The following is a 22,901-nucleotide window of genomic DNA, read 5'->3' as shown; positions in this document are numbered from 1 at the left end:
CAAAGCTAATCCTGATTAATTGCCTTCACACCTTCCCATTGGAATGGTGGTTGGGCCTATGCAAGGTCCTTCTAGCCTGCTACACCCACTGTGCGTATTCCATCCAGCTGTAGGCTCTCTTCTTCACTTGGGTATTCCAAACCACTCCAACCCCTCAGCCATAGAAGGATAGGCACATTCCCAAAGCAAAAAAAGAGAGAACCTCACTCCCATTAAAAAAAGTTAAACTTTATCCAAGATTTTGATAGATTAGGGAAAAACCAAGATCTTACCCAAACCTTAACAATCAGTACAATCAGTCTATACTTATTTTTCATTTCTGAGCTTGAATCTCTATTTATTCTCTTTTTGGTACAGTAACACAAGGGCTCTATAGACTTACACATGACTTCAACATAACTTGTGAATGTGCTTCATGTTGACAGCAGCAGAAAGAGTGTCATTCTCGAGCTTGCTCCACCAATCAAAGAGGAAATTCTCCACCACGAGCCTAAACCATGGAGATAGCTTTACACCTTCCTCACCGGCATCAGCTTTTTTTAGCAGCTCTTTTAGCTGTTCTTTGTTTACATACATCACATCTGCAACTTCCTCTGGGTTTGGCTGTAAACTCACATCTTGGACAAGAAAAAGCAAGTAATCCACTGCAAATCAAAAAATCCGACATAACAATAGATTTTAGTGAAAACTGTATATGCAATCTTAAAAGCATTCTTGGTCCCCTACATGTATATCATGATGTGCAAGACAGGGCTGCTGTGTAAAGAACCTTTTTTTCCCAAGAAATAGATCCTTCAATTAGTAAAAACCAGCCAACAGGCTGATGTACTTGCTCAGAATCTCCAGAGGAAAAACATTGGTGAGTGTAGTCCTCTCCCTGGCTGACCGCTCTCGCAGGGAACTACCTCATACTAGGAGAGGCGGGGGGGGGGGGGGGGGGGGGGGGGGGTGGGAAGAGCCAAACAGGTGGCCTGTAGTGCCAAGTGAGGTCACCAGCACTGCACTGTCTGAGAGGAAGGGGCCCTGCTGCAGGCCAGATGCAAAGGAAGGCCTCTCAACGTCTCCGCATGCAGTCTGAATCTCCATGAAGCTTCTCCCACTGAACCGCGAAGGGTATGAATGATATCTGTCCATATGGCACAGATGGACTCCGCACCGTGCCCACCAGATGTGCCATGCTGCAATGCTGCTGATCTCCCAACTTTGACAAGTGTTGGGGGACCAGGCCTCTTCTGGAGAGTCGAGGGTGGGAATAGACTCTATCCTGCAATGGGTGAGCCTAAGGGCCTGACCATCATCTGGCTCCTCATAATTGAGGGCCGGTCCTAACTCTTATCACCCAAGCAACTGCCCCCAAATGATGATGAGGGAAGAAGTCCAACAGGTGGTGTGTTGCATTCTAAGCTTGATTAAGAACAAGATGCTGATTTAAACATGATTAAGATAGAGGAGAGAGAAGAAGAGAGAGAGATTGGTGTTAGGGTTTTTCTTTGTATTATATGGTACAAAAAGGTTGCTATTACTGAATGGTCATGGCTGAGGCCCTTGGTCTGCCCCAAAGGGGTTAACCTCTGGCCCTACATAACACTGATGACTGAGAATGACTAGATGATGAATGAACTGTGCCTAGGTCCCCCCTGATGGCTGCCAACTGCAGGCTGATTGCCTCTGATGGCTGCCAATTGGGATCCAAGACCCTCCATGATAATGATGGTGCTACAGATGATGATGATGATGATGATAATGATGCTATTGATGTTAATGCTGCTACTGTTGATTCTAATCCTAATGAAGATGGTGTTGATGACCTAACTACATGTCCTAACTAATGATTAATTAAGGATTAAGGCTGTCCATGCTGGAGAAGCCATGGCATGGGCGTGCACGTGACATCCCCCTCCTGCTAAACTTGATGAAGGGGTGGACACTCTGTCATCCTTCCTCCCTGAACTTCTAACTTTGACTCTTTTGGTCTGAACACCTTCCACTCCTAATCTCCACTTCAAATCTTGCCGAAGAACTCAGCATCTATTCCACTCCTACACATCAAGCAGTGTCAGTCCCTGATGTGAGTCACCCTCTAGAATGTTGTAGAGGTGTGCCAGCTCAGGGGGCCAAGATCTTGTTTGCTAGCATACCATTGGTATGTGGGGCTGTAGGCTAGGGGGCAACCTGTTGGGCCACCCCATAAGCTCTTTGAGCCTGGTCTACATGAAGGGCAGCCGCTTGTGGGCCACCTAGGGGCCAAGGAGTCCCCTATGACCAAGCATCAGCACACATGGGATCCATGGAACCCGTCAGCAGCCTTTGTAAGGCTTGAGTGACAGTCAGCCAGGCCCTAGGGGCCCTGATGACAGGTGGGCAGCAGCCCAGCAGACGTATGAACCCATGTCAAGAGTGATGTTTTATATATTGATTATATCAGTCATGGGTCATATAAACAGGCCGACAGCTTGCTATTCTGGCTGCTGACAAGCTTTATGGGGCCCTATATAAGCATGGGCTGGGCATAGAAGTAAAATACTTCATTATTCACAAGTTGCTAAAGCACTCCAAGGGCTAGGACTGCCAAAAGGAAAGGCTAACGCAAGGTAGACTTGAAGGTCAAGAACCGGCATCTTCAGGCCGTAGTTTCCAGCCAAGGAAGGTCTCCAAGATTGAGTTTGTTCTCAGCATTCTAATAAAGCAAATACACCATCCATGGTGGGGGCCCTTCAAAGGTTGGTACCCTATCATCTCTCTCTCTCTCTCTCTCTCTCTCTCTCTCTCTATATATATATATATATATATATTATCTTCATTACATTGTGCTATTGTCAAGAACCAAGGTGCTGAATATTCATTATCAGTGTAATAGAGTATAATCTTGTCTGTAAGCTTCCGCATATTACATGAGGGCTGCCTTGAGCAAATCCTGGATTTGTCCGCACAAGGTGGCTCCCTACAATCTTGCAGACCAACAAAAAGGCTGCGAGGGAAGATATTGTCGAAGCTAAGAGCTGGAGGTCCGTCCGCCTCTGAAAATAGGCAAGGGATGGTGGCCTCGGCCAGGGATGATGGAGTAGAGTCCTCTTGGAAAGTGAAGACCAGAAGCGCATATTCTTGCCATTGAAGAAAAAAACACCTGCTCGAAGGGACACACGCCACGGACGAGGGAGGGCTGGAGAGAAGCGGGGAGCGTGAGCAGCAGAGAAGCAACAGGGGGCACACACGGAAAGAACGGGGGGGATAGGAGCGACAGCAAGCTCTGAGGAGTTGTCGAGCGCGAAAGGGCACACAGGTGAAAGGAGAGGGGATGACGGGAAGAGAGTCAGGAGGCACGGGCAGGCAGGCGTTGGGGGGGGGGGGGGGGGGGCGCGCAAAGGCAGTGCAGACAGAGAACGATGCAGGCGAGCAGCGGGGGGAGCTCCAGCTTGAGCTCTTGGATCATGCACTGTGTAGAGGACCTTACGCCAATATTGTACTGAAATGAGAGTATGTCAAACAAAAAGCAGCCATGCTGAGAGAGCGACCACAATTATGCAATGCAAAACCGAACCCAACCCTGACCTTTACTTACGTTCGTGTTCTCCCCACTTGCCATCCGATGGAGCCTTGTATAAGATGCGGCCAAGACATGTAAATTGATCTACTGGCACATCCTCAGAAACAATGCCGAGCTCATCGTAAAGCTTCCTTTGTGCCGCATTCTTCACACCTATACAAAAACCCCCAGGGCAAGCTTACTGCTACTGATACTTTGTTAAGAGCAATCATGTTAATTCTACAAGGGGGATTTGGTAGCCATACCCATAAATTTTTCTTCAACCATCTCGGATTCTCTGTATAAGGGATGACTGCAGCATGTGTTTGTCCATACTAGAGGGAAGGTAACCTTCGTAGCCGACCGCTTCTGTTTCCATTACAATCCCTCATCAAATGTAGTCCAGTGATCCCATAATATTACCCTTCTTCCACCATCTACTCAGAACCAACAAGGAAAAGGAAAAACTCAAACCTGCAGAAGCAACTCATGCTTCTGGTTGAACAAAAAAACGCTAAATGCTCGATGCAACGCGTTGCCTCTATTAATGTTTTCCATCAAGTGACCTGGCTTCAAAAATCCAAAAAAGGTCTTTCGCATGTTCGCTTAATCAAAGAGAAGGACAAAGTATGCATAAAAGTCCTCCAACTTATTGAAAGTTTTTAAAGGGTAATTTGATTAATTTTACAGAGCCCATGAAAAAGTAGCTTACAAGCACATTACATTTGATATATAAATACAAGCTAGGAATTAAAACACAGCCAAGGCCCGAGAGAGATAAAACAGCTTAGAAAACTATAAAGTATGTTATACTCTTGCAAAAGCACTCCACAAATTGACTAGAGTGCACCATAAAATTGCTTTCTGCTTCCGCTAGATAATCCATTGAGGTCCTTTGACCTTAAGACTCCCTTCATTATAAAATATGTCATGCTTGCAGAGGAAATTGCAGTCCTTCTTCCTGCCTCCCATGTCTCTGATCCCCTTCCCCCACCTCCCAGACCCTCCTGATTCAGCCCCTTTCCTCCTACTCAAGCATGATCTGCATGGGAAGAAATCGCTGAGCTGGGACATGCAGCAATGCCACAGGCATGGACAATTTGGTTGCCACAAGGATATGGACGTGCCAAAGAGGGGGTTCACATACTAAATCCCAGCCCCTCCTCTGCTCCCTCTCCCTCCCTACATAGCTTTTTCCTCAACTACACCCATGAGTTGAGAGCTCGTTATAAACAGCATCGCCTAGTCATTTGCTTGGGGTTACTCCTCACCTTCAGCATTCTAGCAAAAACAGTCTTACATACCCCACCCCCCACCCCTTTCTTTCCCCCTTTATGTCACTTTCCCTCCTCTCCTGTTACACATGGTGATGTGTCACATATCTTGCCCTGCTTGGTATCCTCAAACGTGATAACATCTTGTAGGGGTAAGGCTGCAAGCACATACGTGACCATATTGGCCACTTTATGAGGATCCACTGTTCCTGATCGGGTTGGTGAAAAACATGAGATATGATAGAGGGAAGATATCTGGGGAAACAAAGGACCACATAAGAGGAAAGGAGGAGCTAGGCACATTGAGAAAGAGGGACTGTTCCAATGCCTCATCGAAAGAAGGAAAAATGCTGTTGGTTTTACTTGGTTTAGGGTATATATATATATATATATATATATATATATATATATATATATATATATATATATATATATATATATATATATATATTCACCTTCATAAGGTCTGAAAAATCTGAACTTATGAATTGAGAGATTTGAGAAAGAAATAATAGTGAAGAAGGACAAAGACAAAAACAAAGCACTTGAAAGATCAAAAATAAATAAACTAACAAACCTAGCTACTAAGGAGATAATATCAAACGAAGACTTTTAATTAAGACATTAACAAAAAAAAACATAAAAACATAAAAAACAAAACAAACAAATAAAAAAATAAAACAAAACCAAACCAAACAAAAAAAAACCCAAAAAAACAAAAAAAAACAAAAAAACAAAAACAAAAAACAAAAAACAAAAAACAAGAAACAAGAAAACAAGAAAACAAAACAATTACATGAATGAAAGAAACTGTTTTTAAAACACACTTTTTTTGGTAATATCCAGTGCAGTATATTTATATGCTCATAAATTTACATGATGGGAGGTCTCCGAAATGGAGAGTATCCCAAAGATCAGAAACATAAAAAGAAAAGCTCTATGCAAGAAGCATCCATATCACCCTCATGGCAGGCATCATATAAGGATTGCCGCAATGAGGCTCGGAAAGATTCATATGACTTGTGAATCTGCCGACCCAAGTATGCCAAATTATGCTCACTCCAGATTGTCCAAAGAGCCCAATATCTCACCCAAGAGAGAAATAGTGAGTATTGAGACAAAGACCTCATAAATCTGCCAAAGAGCCAGAAATGTTTCCCAAATCTGTGACTCGGGAAACGTAGCCGAAGATAATCTGAAATTCTCCTGAGGAGGATCCTAGAACACGGGCAGTGCCAAAGCAAATGAAGAACAGTCTCTGAAGGAGCCTGACATCTTTAACATGTGGATGATGCACTGCGACGTTTAGCAAGTGTGACCCCCACTGACAATGTGCCTGTCATACATCTTCAAAGAAAAAGTCTTTGTTTCAATGGCATTTTACACTTCCATGACATCCCGAGATTCTTCCGCCACCATGAGAGGGGCTTCCTTATATGCCACAGAGAATTAGCATGTTGCTGAATCCATGAAGCAAGTTGAAGAAGCCTGTAAGCTTTGATGGAGGTTAAGGCGGGAAGAGGAACAGGATGAGTGCATGTAGCAGAGGGTTGCAATTGCCAAGCCGTAAGCCTGTCTGTGTCAGCCACAGGAGGAACAGATAGAAAAGGATGTAATAAATCAGCAATTTTCTTCCATATAGACCTATGATGCATTCCCAATGCATAGGAAGCAGTGGCCTGAGGAAAAGATAAGACATAGCCCTGATCATCTACCACATCATGTATGTATCTAATTCCCAATTTCATGAGATTGTATGCCCGAACAGGTTCCTGTAAAGCGAGTGGAATGTCAAAGATGGCACTCCAATGAATACTTTCTTTCCTCATTGATTTTGTCCCCGAGCAATTATCAGGAGCCCATTTGACCTTAGAAAGTACTTGTTTCCAGTCAAGTATCAGTGCACTAGAGAAAGGACAGCCAGGTATCTTCCCTACAAATCTCCCAATGACTACCTCCCAATGATCAGTAATCCAATGACCATAAGCACAAGTCCTCATGTTGACACACATGGATGCTAGCATACAAGTCCATGGCTGTTGTTGGCGGAAAAAAGTATGCAGCATAGTCGCCTTCCTTGCAAGTACATGATATCTTATATTGAGGACATTAAGTCCACCATGCATCCTAGGAGAGCACACCATTTTCATCTTCATCAGTCTCAATGCTTTCACAGCAGTTTTTGTCCTCCATAACATCTCCATAGCTTGAGACATAAAGGCTGAAATATCCCTAGAGAACCAATGTAGCAAAGGCAAATAGAACTGGACATATGACATTACAATTGGACTGTACTATTCTGAGCCTGACATGAAGAGGCCAAGTAGAAATCTTCCAGTATTCCAGTTTATGTTGAAGTCTTTGGAAGATCCATTTTAGCTGCTGCTTCTTGGTGATATGCCATCCTATGGGATATCCCAAATGCCTGACTACATCTTTGGAATGCACCACCTGACCCAGCCAAAGAATAGAATGCCAGTCACATTGTTTCAGGGGAAGTAATTTAGATTTGTCAAAATTGACATGCAATCCCGCTGCCAAGCCATACAATGAAAGAGTGGTCATAAGCATTTGAACTTCCCGGGAAGAATTCTGTGGCATAAAGAAGGAATCATCAGCATATGCTTGAGCCAAAAAAGATGCAGCTCCAAGGATTTTAAGACCAGATGATCAAGATACATTAAAAGGGGATGGGTCGCAATGGCATATAAGAGAGCACTAAGAGGACAGCCCTGTCTAACTGATCGACCCGATGTCCATGACCGAGACAGATGACCCCCAAGAATGCACTGAGAAGTAGAGCCAGAATAAAGCCAATAAACTGCATTTGCCATCTTGGGACCAAAGCCCAACTTGGTCATGATTTGAGAGATAAAATCCCATTGAACAGTGTCAAATGCCTTAGCAATATCCAACTGCAATATAAGCACATCTTGATGCGAATACTTAGCATATTCAATTGCAGTCAAGGCATTGGATATATTGTCATGGATTTGTCTTCGCGGCACAAACCCATACTGATGAGGATGAAGTCCCGCATCCAGTATCCTGTGAAGCCTATGCACAATCATTTTAGTAATGAGTTTGTAAACTACAGGCATCAAAGTAATAGGCCTCCAATCTGACATATGGTCACACAGATGTTTTTTGGGCACAAGTTTGACTATGCCATGCTTCCAAGAGTGCGGCAACTGATTTTCTTGCCAGGCAACATTGATCATTTGCAAGAGGACTTCTTTCAAATCATCCCAAAAAGAAATATAAAATTCCACCGTAAGGCCATCCCAACCAGGGGACTTGTATTTGCTGAGGTGGAACAATGCATTATCAAGTTCTGTGTCAGTAAAAGATCTCTCCAAGGTAAGAGCTTCATCCATTTCCACTATTCCAGAAACATATTGGAGAAATTCAGTCCTAACCTCAGTCATTTGATTTGATGGGGAACTAGGAGCGGAGAATAATTTCTGGAAATAATTCTGGCATTCATCTTGGAGATCAGAGAAAGAGTGCGTCCAAGAGCCATCTAGCTTCCTTACCCTTAGGCATGAGTTTTTCTTTCGAGTAGCATGCAAGCCCTAAAAAAGGCTTTTGATGAGCAACCCTTATCCATGAGGGGCTTCATTCTTGCCCTAATCTGCCATTTGTGCAATTTCCTCTGATCATTAACAGTCAATTTAAACTAAGCATGTGAAAGGGAATCCTTTTCTGAATCAGAGAGAGGCCTTAACTAAGAAAATTCAGTCAATTGTTGTGTTGTCCTTTTTGCCCATTTAATCTCATTCCTCCATTCAGTCATATGCCAGTTGCCATACTCCCTAATGACATTCTGCATACGAGAGACAAAGCTGTCCCAAGCATAATTCATGTCCTCCTGGGCATGCAAAGGCAAGGGATGAATTGCAAGTCTGATCATTTGCTGGAAATAGTGATGTCGGAAATAAGCCTGATTAACATGCAATAATCTACTGGAGAAGGGTGGCAAATCATCCAGAGGCATGCCAAGCTGCACAATGGGGCATGATCTGACAAGCCCAATGAGAAATCTATAAGGAGATGAGGGCTAAAATCTGCAAATTGTTGTGGGTAAAACAAATACCATCTGTCAAGCCTTGCCCAGTATGTAGTAAGTGCATTATGATGAAAAGTATATCCGGCACTGACCCTTGGAGAAGCACCTTTTTTTTTTTTTACACACACACACACACACACAAACACATACACACACTTCTTATTAATAAGAACTTAAACCTTTTGAGCTGAGATACTAAACAACAACATAAAATACCAAAACAGAGAACTGTAAACTCTAGACCTAAAGCACTTAAGAGCCAGAACCAAACATTAAGCTAAACTTTAAAAAAGACTTCGACTCGAAAGTGCAACCATTAACTCCAATGTCTGTCCGAACATGAAGTGTAGGTTCATCAACTCTATCATGCATAGCATGGACAACAAGCTATGACATCCCTACTCACGTCATCAGTGCCCAAGAGTAGGTGCAGGTTTGTATAAGGTTAGTCCAAAAGAACATGCTTTATAAGACCAGCGAACTGAGTTTCTATCACTCTCCGAAGGTGATGGGCATACTCGGCTATGATAGAGACTAGCATTCAAAGTCTGCTCTAAGGTATAACAACAAAGAATCACAAAACATAGGAAAGAACCAAACTAAGTCTATATTAAGCTAGAGCGAGAAAGAAAAGACTAAACAAGGCCTACTCTATGTTAAAACAACAAACCCTACTCTAAGCTAGAACAAGCCACTTTTACAAAAAAAGAGCATTGAATTATGAATTAAGTGGGCTTTTTAGCTCCCCACTTCTATAAAACTTATTCCTTATGTCATGACCCTGTGAAAATGGAACAGCACAAGTGTGGGCATGGTGGTTGCTGAGCAAAATAAATATTAAATGATTCATATTTGGGGTGCCCGGACAAATGGTATGATGTGTGGACATCTTCAAGTGTGAAGGGGGACCAAGAACATTAATATTTTAAATGTTCAAACCATGGGTGGCCCTTAGGAACTTTAATAAACATTAAAGAAAGGGGCCTAGGATATTATTCGAGAAAGGGGCAACTCTACTTTTGGAGTTACACGCTTCTCTCATCTCTCTCTCTCTCTCTCTCTCTCTCTCTCTCTCTCTCTCTCTCTTGCTTTTGGGAAGAACGTGCAAGGAACCTGCGTGGAGGAGAAGAAGAGTGGACTAGCTGCATAGAGGGGTGGTTGCTGATTTTGCTGTGTGGTGAACAGGCCGTACAGAGCACGTGTCTGCAGGCCGTACAGTCAGGCGGCTGCAGTTCTATTGCAGGCTGGTTCAGGTGGCGCTGACAGGGTACCGTACAGCAGGTACAGGCGACGGCTGCTGTACGTCAGCTGACACAGGCGGCTGTTGCAAGCGCAAAACTGTACAAGCTAGTACAGTCAGGTACTGCAGGCGAACACCTGTACGGACAGGTTCAGGCGATCGTTGTGCAGGTTCAGATCTGTACAGAACAGGGACTGCAGGCGGATACTGTACGGACAGAATAGTACAAACGCTGCAAGTCGTCTGACGCAGGCTGGCACGACTGCTGCAAGTCTTCTGACACAAGCGGCTGCAAGTTCACTGACATATGTAAGTACAGTCCTGTACCGACAGGTACATGCGGGTACAGTCCGATACAATCCAGCGGTACAAACTGGTACAATCAGTCCCTCTGGTGCAGATCCACGCATTGAATTGGTAAGCTCTGAACTTGTCCATCTTTCTTTCTTTCCAATGGTTTATGTCTGCTGCAGAGTTGTGTTATCTGGTCCCTTGTGAGAGGAGGAGTATAGCTGTGACATGTGAGAGCTTATGACCGTAGTAATCACAACCTTAGTCTAACTAAACTGCACTTAATGATGTTTAAGAGATAGACAGATATGTGTCAATGCAATGCAGCTATATTAAATGATGAATGCGGTTACAATGAGATCCAAATGGATCTGTACTGCTGAATATGCTGCCTATATGCTGAATATGCTGAATGAACTGAATGAACTGCTGTCCACTATCTTTCCCTTGTCTCCTGGGAAGGAAACGCTGAAGGGAGGCTTTGGAACAGATGCTGAATGCTGAACTGATGATGAAACGCAGATCTGAGGGCTGATGATGATGCGTTTGCTGAAGATGAATGCTGAGGATGATGCGTTACTGCTATGCTGATGCGTTGGCTGGTTCTGTTGCTCCCAAAGCTTCCTGGAGGAGATGCGTTGGAGAACACACTGCTGAATGCTTGAATGATGAGCTTGAATGGCTGAATGGAGAGGCGCCTGAATATATATGCAAACATGCTGCTGGTCGGCCAGCATAAGGGCTGTCGGCCAGATGCAATGGCCATAACTTGCTGTCGGCTGCCCCATAAATACCTGAAAAAATGCCTATAAAATTGCATAAATGCCAGTAAACTACCTGATGGCTCCTGATGATGCTAATGATGCCATGTCACCGTACACCTGACTGGTGTGCACGTGACATTCCCCGCTGCTAAACTGTTGCTGGGTGGTATACCTGGCAACCTTCGACTCCTCTGATGATCCTTCTCCTCCGAACCACTGCCCCCTTATGTCTTCTGCTGCCGGGACTGAGGCCGTCTGCAGGAGTGAAATCCTTTGAGCCAAGACTCCATGTACTGCGGGAACTGAATGGCAAATACCTGAGTCACCCCTGACCTGTCCCTAAAAACCTTTCACCTACCATCTCCATCGTACCTGAAGCTCTGAACCTCCTGAGGCGATGTTGGAGCAAACTTCCGTCTAATGTGGAAGAGAAACCCCCTGCTGCTGCCAGTTGATTCATGGGCAACATGTATGCAGGACTGACTGCTAAGATGTCTGCTATGCAAGCCATGTGCAACCCTATATGCTGTGCAAGAATGCAGATGGATGGGTTACTAATGCAGACCTAAGGAAAATTCCCTAAGGGTGGCTTGCAAAATTTTGAGAACTGGGTTTAACTGTGCGGAAGCGATAAAAATGATGACTGACTGAATGACTGATGGACTGAACATGCTCTAAGGCTGGTTACCCTGTAACGCTCTGATACCAATGTGACATGTGAGAGCTTATGACCGTAGTAATCACAACCTTAGTCTAACTAAACTGCACTTAATGATGTTTAAGAGATAGATAGATATGTGTCAATGCAATGCAGCTATATTAAATGATGAATGCGGTTACAATGAGATCCAAATGGATCTGTACTGCTGAATATGCTGCCTATATGCTGAATATGCTGAATGAACTGAATGAACTGCTGTCCACTATCTTTCCCTTGTCTCCTGGGAAGGAAACGCTGAAGGGAGGCTTTGGAATAGATGCTGAATGCTGAACTGATGATGAAACGCAGATCTGAGGGCTGATGATGATGCGTTTGCTGAAGATGAATGCTGAGGATGATGCGTTACTGCTATGCTGATGCGTTGGCTGGTTCTGCTGCTCCCAAAGCTTCCTGGAGGAGATGCGTTGGAGAACACACTGCTGAATGCTTGAATGATGAGCTTGAATGGCTGAATGGAGAGGCACCTGAATATATATGCAAACATGCTGCTGGTCGGCCAGCGTAAGGGCTGTCGGCCAGATGCAATGTCCATAACTTGCTGTCAGCTGCCCCATAAATACCTGAAAAATGCCTATAAAATTGCATAAATGCCAGTAAACTGCCTGATGGCTCCTGATGATGCTAATGATGCCATGTCACTGTACACCTGACTGGTGTGCACGTGACAATAGCAGTTTGAAGGGTGGAAACAGAGACTGGACAGTGGATGTATAATTGAACTGCGTTGTGGAACCATGTTCATGGAATATGCCAGATGTGTGCTCAAGGCTGCCCTGCTGAATTGTCTTGGTTGATCAGAGGGAAGCACAATGTGTTACTTTTGTGGGACACAGATCTGTGTGAGAATCCTCTGTGCTAAGAGGTCTTGAGGGTTGCCAGATTGGACATACATGTTTATTCTCCTAGCTGGCTTTGTTGTACTCAGTTTTACGTCTCATTGAATTTGAATAAAGAAATACCGAAAGGGGCACCAAGCTTTGGGACCAACAGGTGTCGATTTCATTTCAGTTTTGGGGCATTCTAGCTCCAGTTAATTTCGTTCTTTATTTAGACTACAAGTGGAAGGGTGACTGCTAGTCTACCGCACTTTGGTTTCTACCACAGGCCGGTTTCAAGGTTCCGTTGCCGGGACCCATCATCAACTTTTATAAGGGGGTGAGCTCGTGGTTGACTCGAGGAAAGTCATTGCTAAAAAATTTAGCAACATGTCAGACACAGAAGATGAGTATTTTTATAATGAAGAGGAAGAGCAAGAGACCTCTCTTGAGAGAAATGAATCTGAGGACATTCTTGCAAGAGAAAAGGCTGCAGATGATGCACAATATGAGGATGTTGTTAGAAGTCATCTCTTGTCTAGATTTATACACCAGGGCCTTTGTTGTGGGTGTGCCCGTCCTTATCAGGTGTTTTATCATTTTTCCTCACTCCCCGCATTTTTCCCCTATTTTTCCTATTTTTTCTGTGGCTTGGGAGGCAGCCCATGTGCTGGCCGATTGCTGAACTGGTCCACGACTGCATCTATGAGGTGGCCGACTGCTGATGGGCCGACTCGAGATGTGTGCTGGTCGTGGAGTTCTCAGGGCCAGTCGACTGCCTACAGCAGGCCGACTGCTGATGTGGGGGCATATAAATAGGCCCCCAACCCCCATACCACACTTGTGTCATATTCGGGATCTTCTTGTGTATATCAGAGCAGAGTTACACGCCTACATCTCTCTCTCTCTTGTGCTAATTTTCTGCATGCGTTTTTTGCTCTTGTGTTCCAAGATCTGGTCATCATCTCCGCTGCGTATTCTGACATGGTATCAGAGCCCTAGGCTCTAGATAGATCTTGGGATTTGTGTGCGCAAGAGGGGGACTGTTTTGTGGCTGATTGGTGGACTGTTTTGGGCTGATCGGGAAGAGAAGGTGCAAGAGGAAGGCGGGCTGATTTGCTGGACAGCCACTTGCAGGTTTTAGTTCTTCTTTGTTCCCGCCCACCCACCCTTTTCAGAGTACATCCCCGCAATGGCAAATCTGTTTGAGATGGCCGAGAGACATGTGAAGATCCCAACACTCCCCACGTTCCCGGTGGACCGTCAGTTGGACGGGAGCAACTACGGCATATAGAAGGTTATGATGGAATCTGTTCTGGAGTCTTACGACCTCGCTGATTTCGTCGTTGTTGGGGTTCCACGGCCGGAAGTAGAGGTACAGATGCGGGTTATGAACCCTGCAAAGTCGTCGACGATGCGGGAGCATATTAACAAGCTGCAGGCTCTTTAGCAAGAAGTTCTTCAGGCTGGGAAGGAGATATCGTCAGAGGACATGGCCATAACGTTGTTGTCACACTTGCCCTCTTCGTACTCAGCATTTTACTCGTCGTTGATTACCAGTGAGACAGGCTCAGCACCATCACGTGGGAGGAGCTTGTGCCCATGGTCCTGGACCAAGAGGAACGATTCACGAACCCTCCTCAGGGTGGAGGTTCGGAGGCCTTAACTGGCCAACGGTCGAAAGGCCGTAACACGGGCAAAGGGAAGGCTGCGTCGGAGAAGTCTTCTGAGAAGATGTCCGTTAGTGCTGGTCGTGGAGTTCTCAGGGCCAGTCGGCTACCTACAGCAGGCCGATTGCTGATGTGGGGGCATATAAATAGGCCCCCAGCCCCCATACCACACTTGTATCATATTCGGGATCTTCTTGTGTATATCAGAGCAGAGTTACACGCCTACATCTCTCTCTCTCTCTTGTGTTGTTTTTCTGCATGCGTTTTTTGCTCGTGTTCCCAGATCTGGTCATCATCTCCGCTGCATATTCTGACAGATGTAACACAGCCAGAAGATATGCCTAGTAAAGAGGAAGATGATGCTCAGTTTAAAAATCGTTTGGCAGGTGTAATGGATGTGTTTATGCAGCTCACACAAAGTGAGAAGTTTGCTGAATTTATGAGATCCCGTTCTGAGCCTGAAAAGAAGAAGAAGAAGGTGCGTTCTAAGAACCTACCTCAGGGTCATAGTGGTGCCTTCCCACAGGATCCATCTTTTGGACACTTTCTGAACATGCAACATACTTTTGGTGCCAACTCACAGAGTTTCTTTTTCGGACAGCCATCTATTCCTCAGCAGTCTATGCATCCAGGTTATTTTGGTGGTGCCTCTGTGTTCCAATCCATGACTGGGGGTTATCCTCAGGGAGGCATGGGTATGCCAGGGACTTTTGGAACTAATTTCCAGCCTGGTATGCAAGGAAATATGTATGGTGGTATGCAGTCCGGAATGCAAGGAAACATGTTTGGGGGCATGCAACCTAGAATGCAAGAAAATATGTATGGGGGCATGCAGCACGGTATGCATAATGGTATGTTTGGAAACATGGCTGGAATGTATGGCATGCCAGGTGTGGGAATTGGTAATGTTGACCCTATGATGGGCATGAATGCTGGGGGTAGCAATCTTGTGAAGCCACTTCCTTATGATAATCTAACGCCTATGGGTAAGGCAAAGGATTATAAGGAAGGGGGAGCTGCTGTGAAATTTGATACATTCAGTGGGGCCAAAGATAAACTAAAGGCACTTCCCTTTTTACAGCAGTTTGATGCTGCTTTTTCTGGTGGTAATTACACGGAGTCCTCCAAGGTGAGAAAAGCTGCGACTTTTCTCAAAGGCAATGCATTGCAGTGGTGGTCTACTCTTCTTTTGCAAGGCATAGCACCATCTACTTGGGTACAGTTTAAGCAGGTGTTCTCTTCCGTATGGCTCACATCTACTTTTGAGGTGGATGTAATGACAGCATGGCACAAGTTGGATGCATCAAAGTGTGAAAATCTTGAAGATTATAATAAGAAGTTTTGGGAAGCTTTACTCCCAGTTACTTCTTATCGTGCAGTGCCTTTGTCGTGGACGAAGGTGGAGAAGTATTGTTGTGGGCTGCCCAAGGAAGTGCGTGACTATTGTATAAAGACTCGAGTAACAAATATGTCACAGATGATAGAGAATGCTATGACAGCAAATGCGTTACTCACTGGAGTCTCATCTGGATTCAAAGGAAGTAAAAGCTCAAGCAAGAAATCTAAAAAGTCAGGGCATGCTTCGCGTGATGCAAAAGCGTCTACAAAGAAGCAGTATAAGAAGTTGCCAATGCCCAAGAGAACTCCTGAGGAGAGACAGGCTTTGATGGATGCTCGGAAATGTTTTTACTGTGCAGAAGAGGGACATATGTCTTTTAATTGTCCCAAGCGAAAGTCCCAAAAGGACTCTCACACCAAAGGAGAGCCCAAGTCAAAGAAACCAAAACCTTCTGCAGGGTTAGTTCCTGATCTTGTTGGGGAACATCCAGGTGGTGAAGAGACTGAGTTGTGCAGGGCATGGGGCAAAGTGAGAGATCAAAATGCCTTGATTTTCTTTGACACAGGTGCTATAGCCAACTTTATTTCACCGGATTTGGCTGGCCGATTGGGGATCCGTGCAGAGGAGATGGGGCCTTTATATGAGGCTAACATGGCTTGTCCTGGGTATGGAGAACCCGTCACTCCTATTATTGGGAAGCTCAGGCTTCATTTGCAGGGTTATGTGGACAGCGAGGAGTTTTTCATCATGCCACTTGATGGATGTGATGTTTTGTTGGGTATGCCATGGTGCCATAGAGTACATGCGGTGGTGGATACATACAATAGGAAGATTACTTTGACTCATAGAGGAAAAGAACATGTTTTGGATATAAAGCTAAAAGGGGAATCTGTTCCTATTGTATCAGCTTCAACAATTTCATCAGTAATGAAAAAGCATCTTTCCGCGTACTTGATTATGTAAAGGATGCAAAAGATGATGAGTCTAAGTCTAGTTTGTCTATGTTAGATAAGGACAGGACTGATTTCTTATGTGAGTTCCAAGATTGTTTTTCCGAGTCATTGCCAGGAGAACTTCCTCCGGAAAGGCCAGAATATCATGCCATTGATCTAATTCTGGGTAGTACTCCACCAAATAGACCGTTGTCCCGTGTTAGTGCAGCCCAACAAGAAGAAATTGAGTCAGGTACAGGAGCTGTTGAATAAAGGGTTGATACAGCCTAGCTCATCACCCTTTTGCTCACCTGTACTCTTAGTGCAAAAGAAAGATGGTTCTTGGCGCATGTGTATTGATTACAGGGCGCTGAACAAGAATACCATCAAGAATCGATTTCCCATTCCGAGGATCGATGACATTTTGGATCGCTTACAAGGCTCCACAGTCTTTAGTCGGATTGACTTGAAAGGTGGGTATCATCAGATACGTATTAGACCCGAGGATGTGCATAAGATAGCATTTCGAACCACGTTTGGGTTGTATGAGTTCTTGGTTATGCTCTTTGGTTTGACAAACGCACCTGCCACATTTAACAGAATGATGGACAGGATTTTCCGGCCTCATAGAGCGTTTGTGGGCACATTCTTTGATGATATGATTGTGCATTCACAAACTGAGGAGAAGCATAGAAGGCATTTGGCCATTGTGTTTGCAGAACTCCGGAACCATAGGCTGGTTATTAATGGCAAGAAGAGTGAATTCTTCTTGCAAGAGATACATTTCTTGGAGCATATTGTGTCTAAGCATGGAGTCCGTATGGATCCATCGAAGGTGGAAGCAATTCTTAATTGGCCAGATTTAAGGACCGTGCATGATGTACGCAGCTTTTTGGGATTGTGTTCCTTACAGGCGGTACATACGGTATTTTGCTGAAATTGCTTCGTCCCTTCATGTCTTAACAAAGAAGGCAACTCCGTTTAGATGGGCTGATCAGGAAATTACAGCCTTTAAAAAGCTTAAAGAAAAGCTTACTTCGGATCCAGTATTGGTATTACCGGACCTCCGAAAGGCTTTTGTTGTCCAGTGTGATGCATGTGGAAACAGCATTGGGACAGTTCTCATGCAGGAAGGACATGTGATAGCCTATGAGAGTCAAATATTGCAGGATGCCGAGAAGCATTTACAGGTTTATGAGAAAGAGATATTGGCCGTAATTCATGCTCTTTCTACATGGAAACACTATTTGCTCGGGGCTGATTTCACTGTGCAGACAGATCATCAGACCTTGCGTTATTTCCTCACGCAAACTAAGCTTTCAGAGAAGCATATGCGATGGGCAAACTTTTTGTCTATGTTCCACTTCCAGATTGTGCATGTGGAAGACAAAAAGAATGTTGTGGCAAATGCTTTGTCACGCAAGCCACAGGTCTCAGCAGTTTCACTTGCTTATCATCATGAGCTTGATGAAATGAAAGAGCAGTATGCCCATGATGAGGATTTTGGCAGGTTGTATGATCAGATGTCTGAGGGTCAACGGCATGATCATTATACTCTCAAAGATGGGTTTTTGTTGATGCATGGTAAATTGTGTGTTACTAGGCAATTGCGACTCAAGGTTATTGGGAAAAGTATCTTCCTTTGGTGGAGTTTGCATATAACAACACTGTCCATACCTCGACGGGCAAGGCGCCTTTTGAGATTGTGGAAGGAGGGAAGAAGGTACCACCCATTTTGCACACAAAGGATAAGATCTTTGAGGCTGATCAGTATGTGGAGAATATGGATAAAGCTTATCAGAGAGTTAAGTCGACACTCCAAAAAACTCAACAAAAGCAAAAGAAAGCAGCAGACCGTCACAGACGTGCTTTAGAGTTTGCATTGGGTGATTGGGTTCTTTTGCGCTTTGAAAAAGCTAGGCTCAAGAAGATGAAGGGTAAAGAGCACTTATTCCCTAAATTGAGCATGCGCTATTATGGACCTTTTCAGGTATTGGAAAAGATTGGTGAGGTGGCCTATCGCCTGAAGCTACCAGATCACTGGAGGATTCACAATGCATTTCATGTGAGTCTCCTTAGACCTTTCCGTGGGGATGTGCCTGAGGATGTATCAGATGAGGCTCAGCCAGAAGTTGAGGAACTTGATGAGGTTCTTATTCCAGAGCAGATACTGGCACATAAGGAAAGAAAGGTACAAGGTAAAGTTTCCCGTCGCTATCTTGTGAAGTTCAAGAACTATTCACCGATGGATGCGAAGTGGATGGAGGAAGGTGACTTAACAGATTCACCTAAGGTTTTGCAGCTTTATCTCGACGCCTTTGAGTTGGAGCAGCCGACTCTTGTTACGGCTCATTCAGGTTCAGCAAAGCATGGGTCTGGAGCATGGCCTGATGCTCAAGAGGGGGGGGTAGCACCTCCACTCCCTTGATACAGACAGGCTCAGATGACATCTAGAGGTCGCTTGGTGCAACTTTTGTTTCACCCGAAGGTACTGATGGCTGACAGTACATCTGTTTATGGGACTTCTATGATATATGTGTACTAGTCACATTGGATGTTGTGGTTGTGTATGGTTCACAGTGATACACAACTTGGACTACTACTACACCATTGGTTTGCAGTGAATGTTGTTACATATGCATGGCTTAGAGAGATTGGGACACTGATCTTGCCATATTGTACATTTCACTTTGGATATTTTGCTGGATCACCAGATTGCAATCGAGGACGCTTGCCATTTTTCAAGAGGGAGGTATGTCATGACCCTGTGAAAATGGAACAGCACAAGTGTGGGCATGGTGGTTGCTGAGCAAAATAAATATTAGATGACATATCTGGGGTGCCCGGACAAATGGTATGATGTGTGGACATCTTCAAGTGTGAAAGGGGACCAAGAACATTAATATTTTAAATGTTCAAACCATGGGTGGCCCCTAGGCCTAAGTGGCCCTTAGGAACTTTAATAAACATTAAAGAAAGGGACCTGGAGAAAGGGGCAACTCTACTTTTGGAGTTACACGCTTCTCTCATCTCTCTCTATAAAGGAGACGACTTTTCAGCCAAGCTCCGAGAGGAGTTTAAGAATTTCAAGACTTTTCCAAAGGTCATGGCCACTAGGTAAAATGACTTTAAAGCAATGACTAAGCCATTTAGATACATCCATCAGAGAGGTATTGCAAGAAGCAACTATGAACCTGGGCTTTATAGGATTCTTATGAAACTTCCAAACTGTATTAAAAAAGGCAAAGTAGGGTTACACTTGAAACCAAACGATTTACAAAAATCTTGGTGTTTCAAAATAACATCTTGAGAATAAAGTGAACAGCTAGAATAAGTCTTGAGAGGAAGAATTCACTTCACTTAACAAACATTCTAAGTAAAACTTTTTACAAGTAAAAACAAAATTGTTAGAACACTTGTCTACGTAGGAAATAACAAAATCTCGATGAAATTTCTTGAGAGCAACTAAATCGCTAGAAGATAAAGAATTGCTACCAGAGGGAGTACTCTTTGAACAGAATTTCATGAATTTCTCAGAGGCCTTTCTCAAAATAGTAGCTTTCCAATGAGAAAAAATGCCTTGAACTCCTAAAGATTCTTCTAGCTTGACTACAAAACTAGATATGAATAGATGTATAGAAATCCTATGGTTTGGGTATGCATATGAATAGCAGTGACTTAAGGTCTGAAACTTGTTCACCAACAAACAACTAACAAAAATGCATATGACTCACACTTCACCTTTCATAGCCACATCACTCAATGCCATGTGGCTTCTCACTGTTTGCATTAGCCTAGCAAAATAGGGACTAGAATGCACCATAAATCACATTTGAATAAATGCATGGCACATGCATAAACAAACACTCCTTTTCTTTCCTTTTCTGTGAGCTACATATATGTATGTAGATGTAAAGGTTCAAACTCTCGCCTGCTCTGCTTCTTTAGTTATCCCATCTGAAACTCACAATAATGTTCGGAATCCATTGCTCTCCCCAGTAAAGATGAAAAAAAACACACTTGAAAACTCACAATTGTATTTGGAATCATGGCCCACCACTCCATCACTCTCATCAACTAAGATACACCTGCCATAATACGAGACAGTTGAAGAGACAGACACACAAGGCCTATGTCCAATCCTCACTTAAAAAAGAGCACAAAAAAAACCCTAGGTAAAATCTCCGGTGAACCCTAAACCCTTGACCCTAAACTTTTAATCAATCTAACAAAGCTAACCTGAAACGTTAAAAATCTTCTGTAAACACTGCCCCTTAACTGAAACCGGATCGACTGTTAATACACGAATTATAAAAAGAGAGAAAGGCTTACTCATCCTCGAACATGAGGCGCTTCTGCACAGGGTCCATAGCTTCGGCAGCATCAACAGTCCCCATGGCAGCGCAGGTAAGGGGTCTCTTTAGATAGGCTAACGGTGTTCTAAGAAAAGCAGGAAGGGCTGTGCGAGAATATGAACGCAAAGGAGACCTGAAATCAGAGAAAATGGCACAAGAGGCGATGGCTATGGTGGACATGAAGACCCTCACCAGATCTGAGCGCAATTTTTCTTTTCGTATTAGATCTCAAAATTATATAAATTACTAATATAGCAAAATGTGTAATATTACACAATCCCTTGCCTTTATTTCATTTCTATTCAAAAGTGGATATGCAACTAATTTAATTCGTTCCTATTCAAAATAATCTGATAAGTTTCACAATATCATCTGCCCCTAAGACTTGCATTTATTTATTTGTGTTGTAAATAAGGACTTGCATTTATTTCATTTCTATTCAAAAGTGGATATCCAACAAGTGGAGGACTTGTCCTTTTTTCCACATGAACTAGAGAGCTCTTTTCTTAGGCAATGGTCATCTCTCTCTCTCTCTCTCTCTCTCTCTCTCTCTCTCTCTCTCTCTGCCACCCACAAGTGGGGCAGATTGGCTAGTGCGAGGGCCCTTATATAAAGGCCATGATCCACCCAAGTTCAAGTCCCACCGTTGGTCGTATATGCCCTCGTGTTGCATTCTATCGACGTTAATACCTCTCTCTCCCATAGTGTGTGTGTGTGTGTGTAATAAAAGAGGACCCTCGCACTACCTTTCTGCCACCCACAAGTGGGGCAGATTGGCTAGTGCAAGGGCCCTTATAAAGGCCATGATCCACCCGATTTCAAGTCCCACCGGTTGGTCATATATGTCCTCGTGTTGCATTCTACCGACGTTAATACCTCTCTCTCTCTCTCTCTCTCTCTCTCTCTCTCTCTCTCTCTCACACACACAGCAAACTTAAGGATATGGTTAACTGAAGAACTCATCCCACTGCAACTCAATCAAGAGAAACTTAATACCTCTCTCTCTCTCTCTCTCTCTCTCTCTCTCTCTCTCTCTCTCAGCAACAAACTTAAGGATATGGTTAACTGAAGAACTCATCCCACTGCAACTCAATCAAGAGAATACAAAGTTAGCAAAGTTTGAGCAACTCAAGGCAAGTGGGAAGTCTATTATTGGGAAGGTAGAGCACTTATTGAGGATTTCCACAAATCCAAACAAAATTCAAGCCACAAAACTAAAATTAACTTTAGCAAAGGTGTTTATATTGCTTGACATTAATGAATTACTACTTACCAGTATGAGTACGTTTTCTTTTCTATAACATAGGTTTTAATGTGCTTGACATTGTGGAATTGATAATTAATCAGGATGAGGTTTTAGTGTATGTATTCTTCAGTGTAACATAGATCTAGCTCAATATTGACATGGTCTACCAGTTATGTATTGAGTCTCATGGGTCATTTTGGCCTTCTGAAGGTGTCAAAATTGCTCTCTCTCTTGTTACCATATTATAGTAGTGATGTGTGTGAACACACTTAGGACCGCCGGGGCACTTTTTCCCTCACTAGGAGGTTTTTTCCCCCGTGCATTGTATATACGCCCATTATCTTCTAGGGCTTGTTATCTTTCATTTTTGGCACTCATAATACACTACGGTGTTGTGCTCAAGCTTCCACATCTTCTTGAAGTTGTGTGTGCATTCCTGCAACCCTAATTCCAACAATTGGTATCAGAGCAGGCTTCCTCCTCCCGGGCAGCATCACCGGCACCTGCCGCTTCATCTCCTCCGATTGCGACGAGGTTTCACGAGCGTCTGCAGGTTAGTATATGCCGTGGGAGAGCCCGTAGGGCTAGGTCATTTCAGAATTTTGATCTGAAGTCATTTCGCCCTCCGTTTTTGCATTCCAAGTACTGCGCAGGCAAAATCG

The 22,901-nt window shown here is 44.0% G+C and overlaps 1 protein-coding gene across 1 annotated transcript; it reads right to left on the bottom strand.

The window, feature by feature from the left end:
* Positions 1-215: 215 nt before the first annotated feature.
* On the bottom strand, positions 216-21,256 carry LOC147629025 (isopentenyl-diphosphate Delta-isomerase I-like). The gene is made up of 6 exons (XM_086812234.1): positions 20,971-21,256; positions 20,671-20,726; positions 3,998-4,089; positions 3,790-3,892; positions 3,560-3,697; positions 216-644 (listed from the first exon to the last, which is right to left on the bottom strand). Exons 1-6 carry the CDS (start codon positions 21,171-21,173, stop codon positions 391-393), a joined length of 846 nt encoding a protein of 281 aa, XP_086668360.1. The 5' UTR covers positions 21,174-21,256; the 3' UTR covers positions 216-390.
* Between the last annotated feature and the right edge of the window lie 1,645 nt (positions 21,257-22,901).

This window comes from Cibotium barometz, chromosome 18 (assembly GCF_041138505.1).
Source record: "Cibotium barometz isolate CiBa-2024 chromosome 18, ASM4113850v1, whole genome shotgun sequence".
In the NCBI taxonomy this organism is placed as follows: domain Eukaryota; kingdom Viridiplantae; phylum Streptophyta; class Polypodiopsida; order Cyatheales; family Cibotiaceae; genus Cibotium; species Cibotium barometz.
Note: the sequence above shows the minus strand (reverse complement) of the source record. Positions and strands in the feature narration are given on the sequence as shown.

Bases quoted from the DNA above. Each gene is read 5' to 3' on its own strand.
- LOC147629025 (XM_086812234.1), bottom strand. From the start codon at position 21,173: ATGTCCACCATAGCCATCGCCTCTTGTGCCATTTTCTCTGATTTCAGG. The intron at 3,893-3,997 runs GTTTGAGTTTTT...TAATGGAAACAG, and splicing joins AGCATGAGTTGCTTCTGCAG to AAGCGGTCGGCTACGAAGGT. The intron at 3,698-3,789 runs GTATGGCTACCA...GTTTTTGTATAG, and splicing joins GGTTGAAGAAAAATTTATGG to GTGTGAAGAATGCGGCACAA.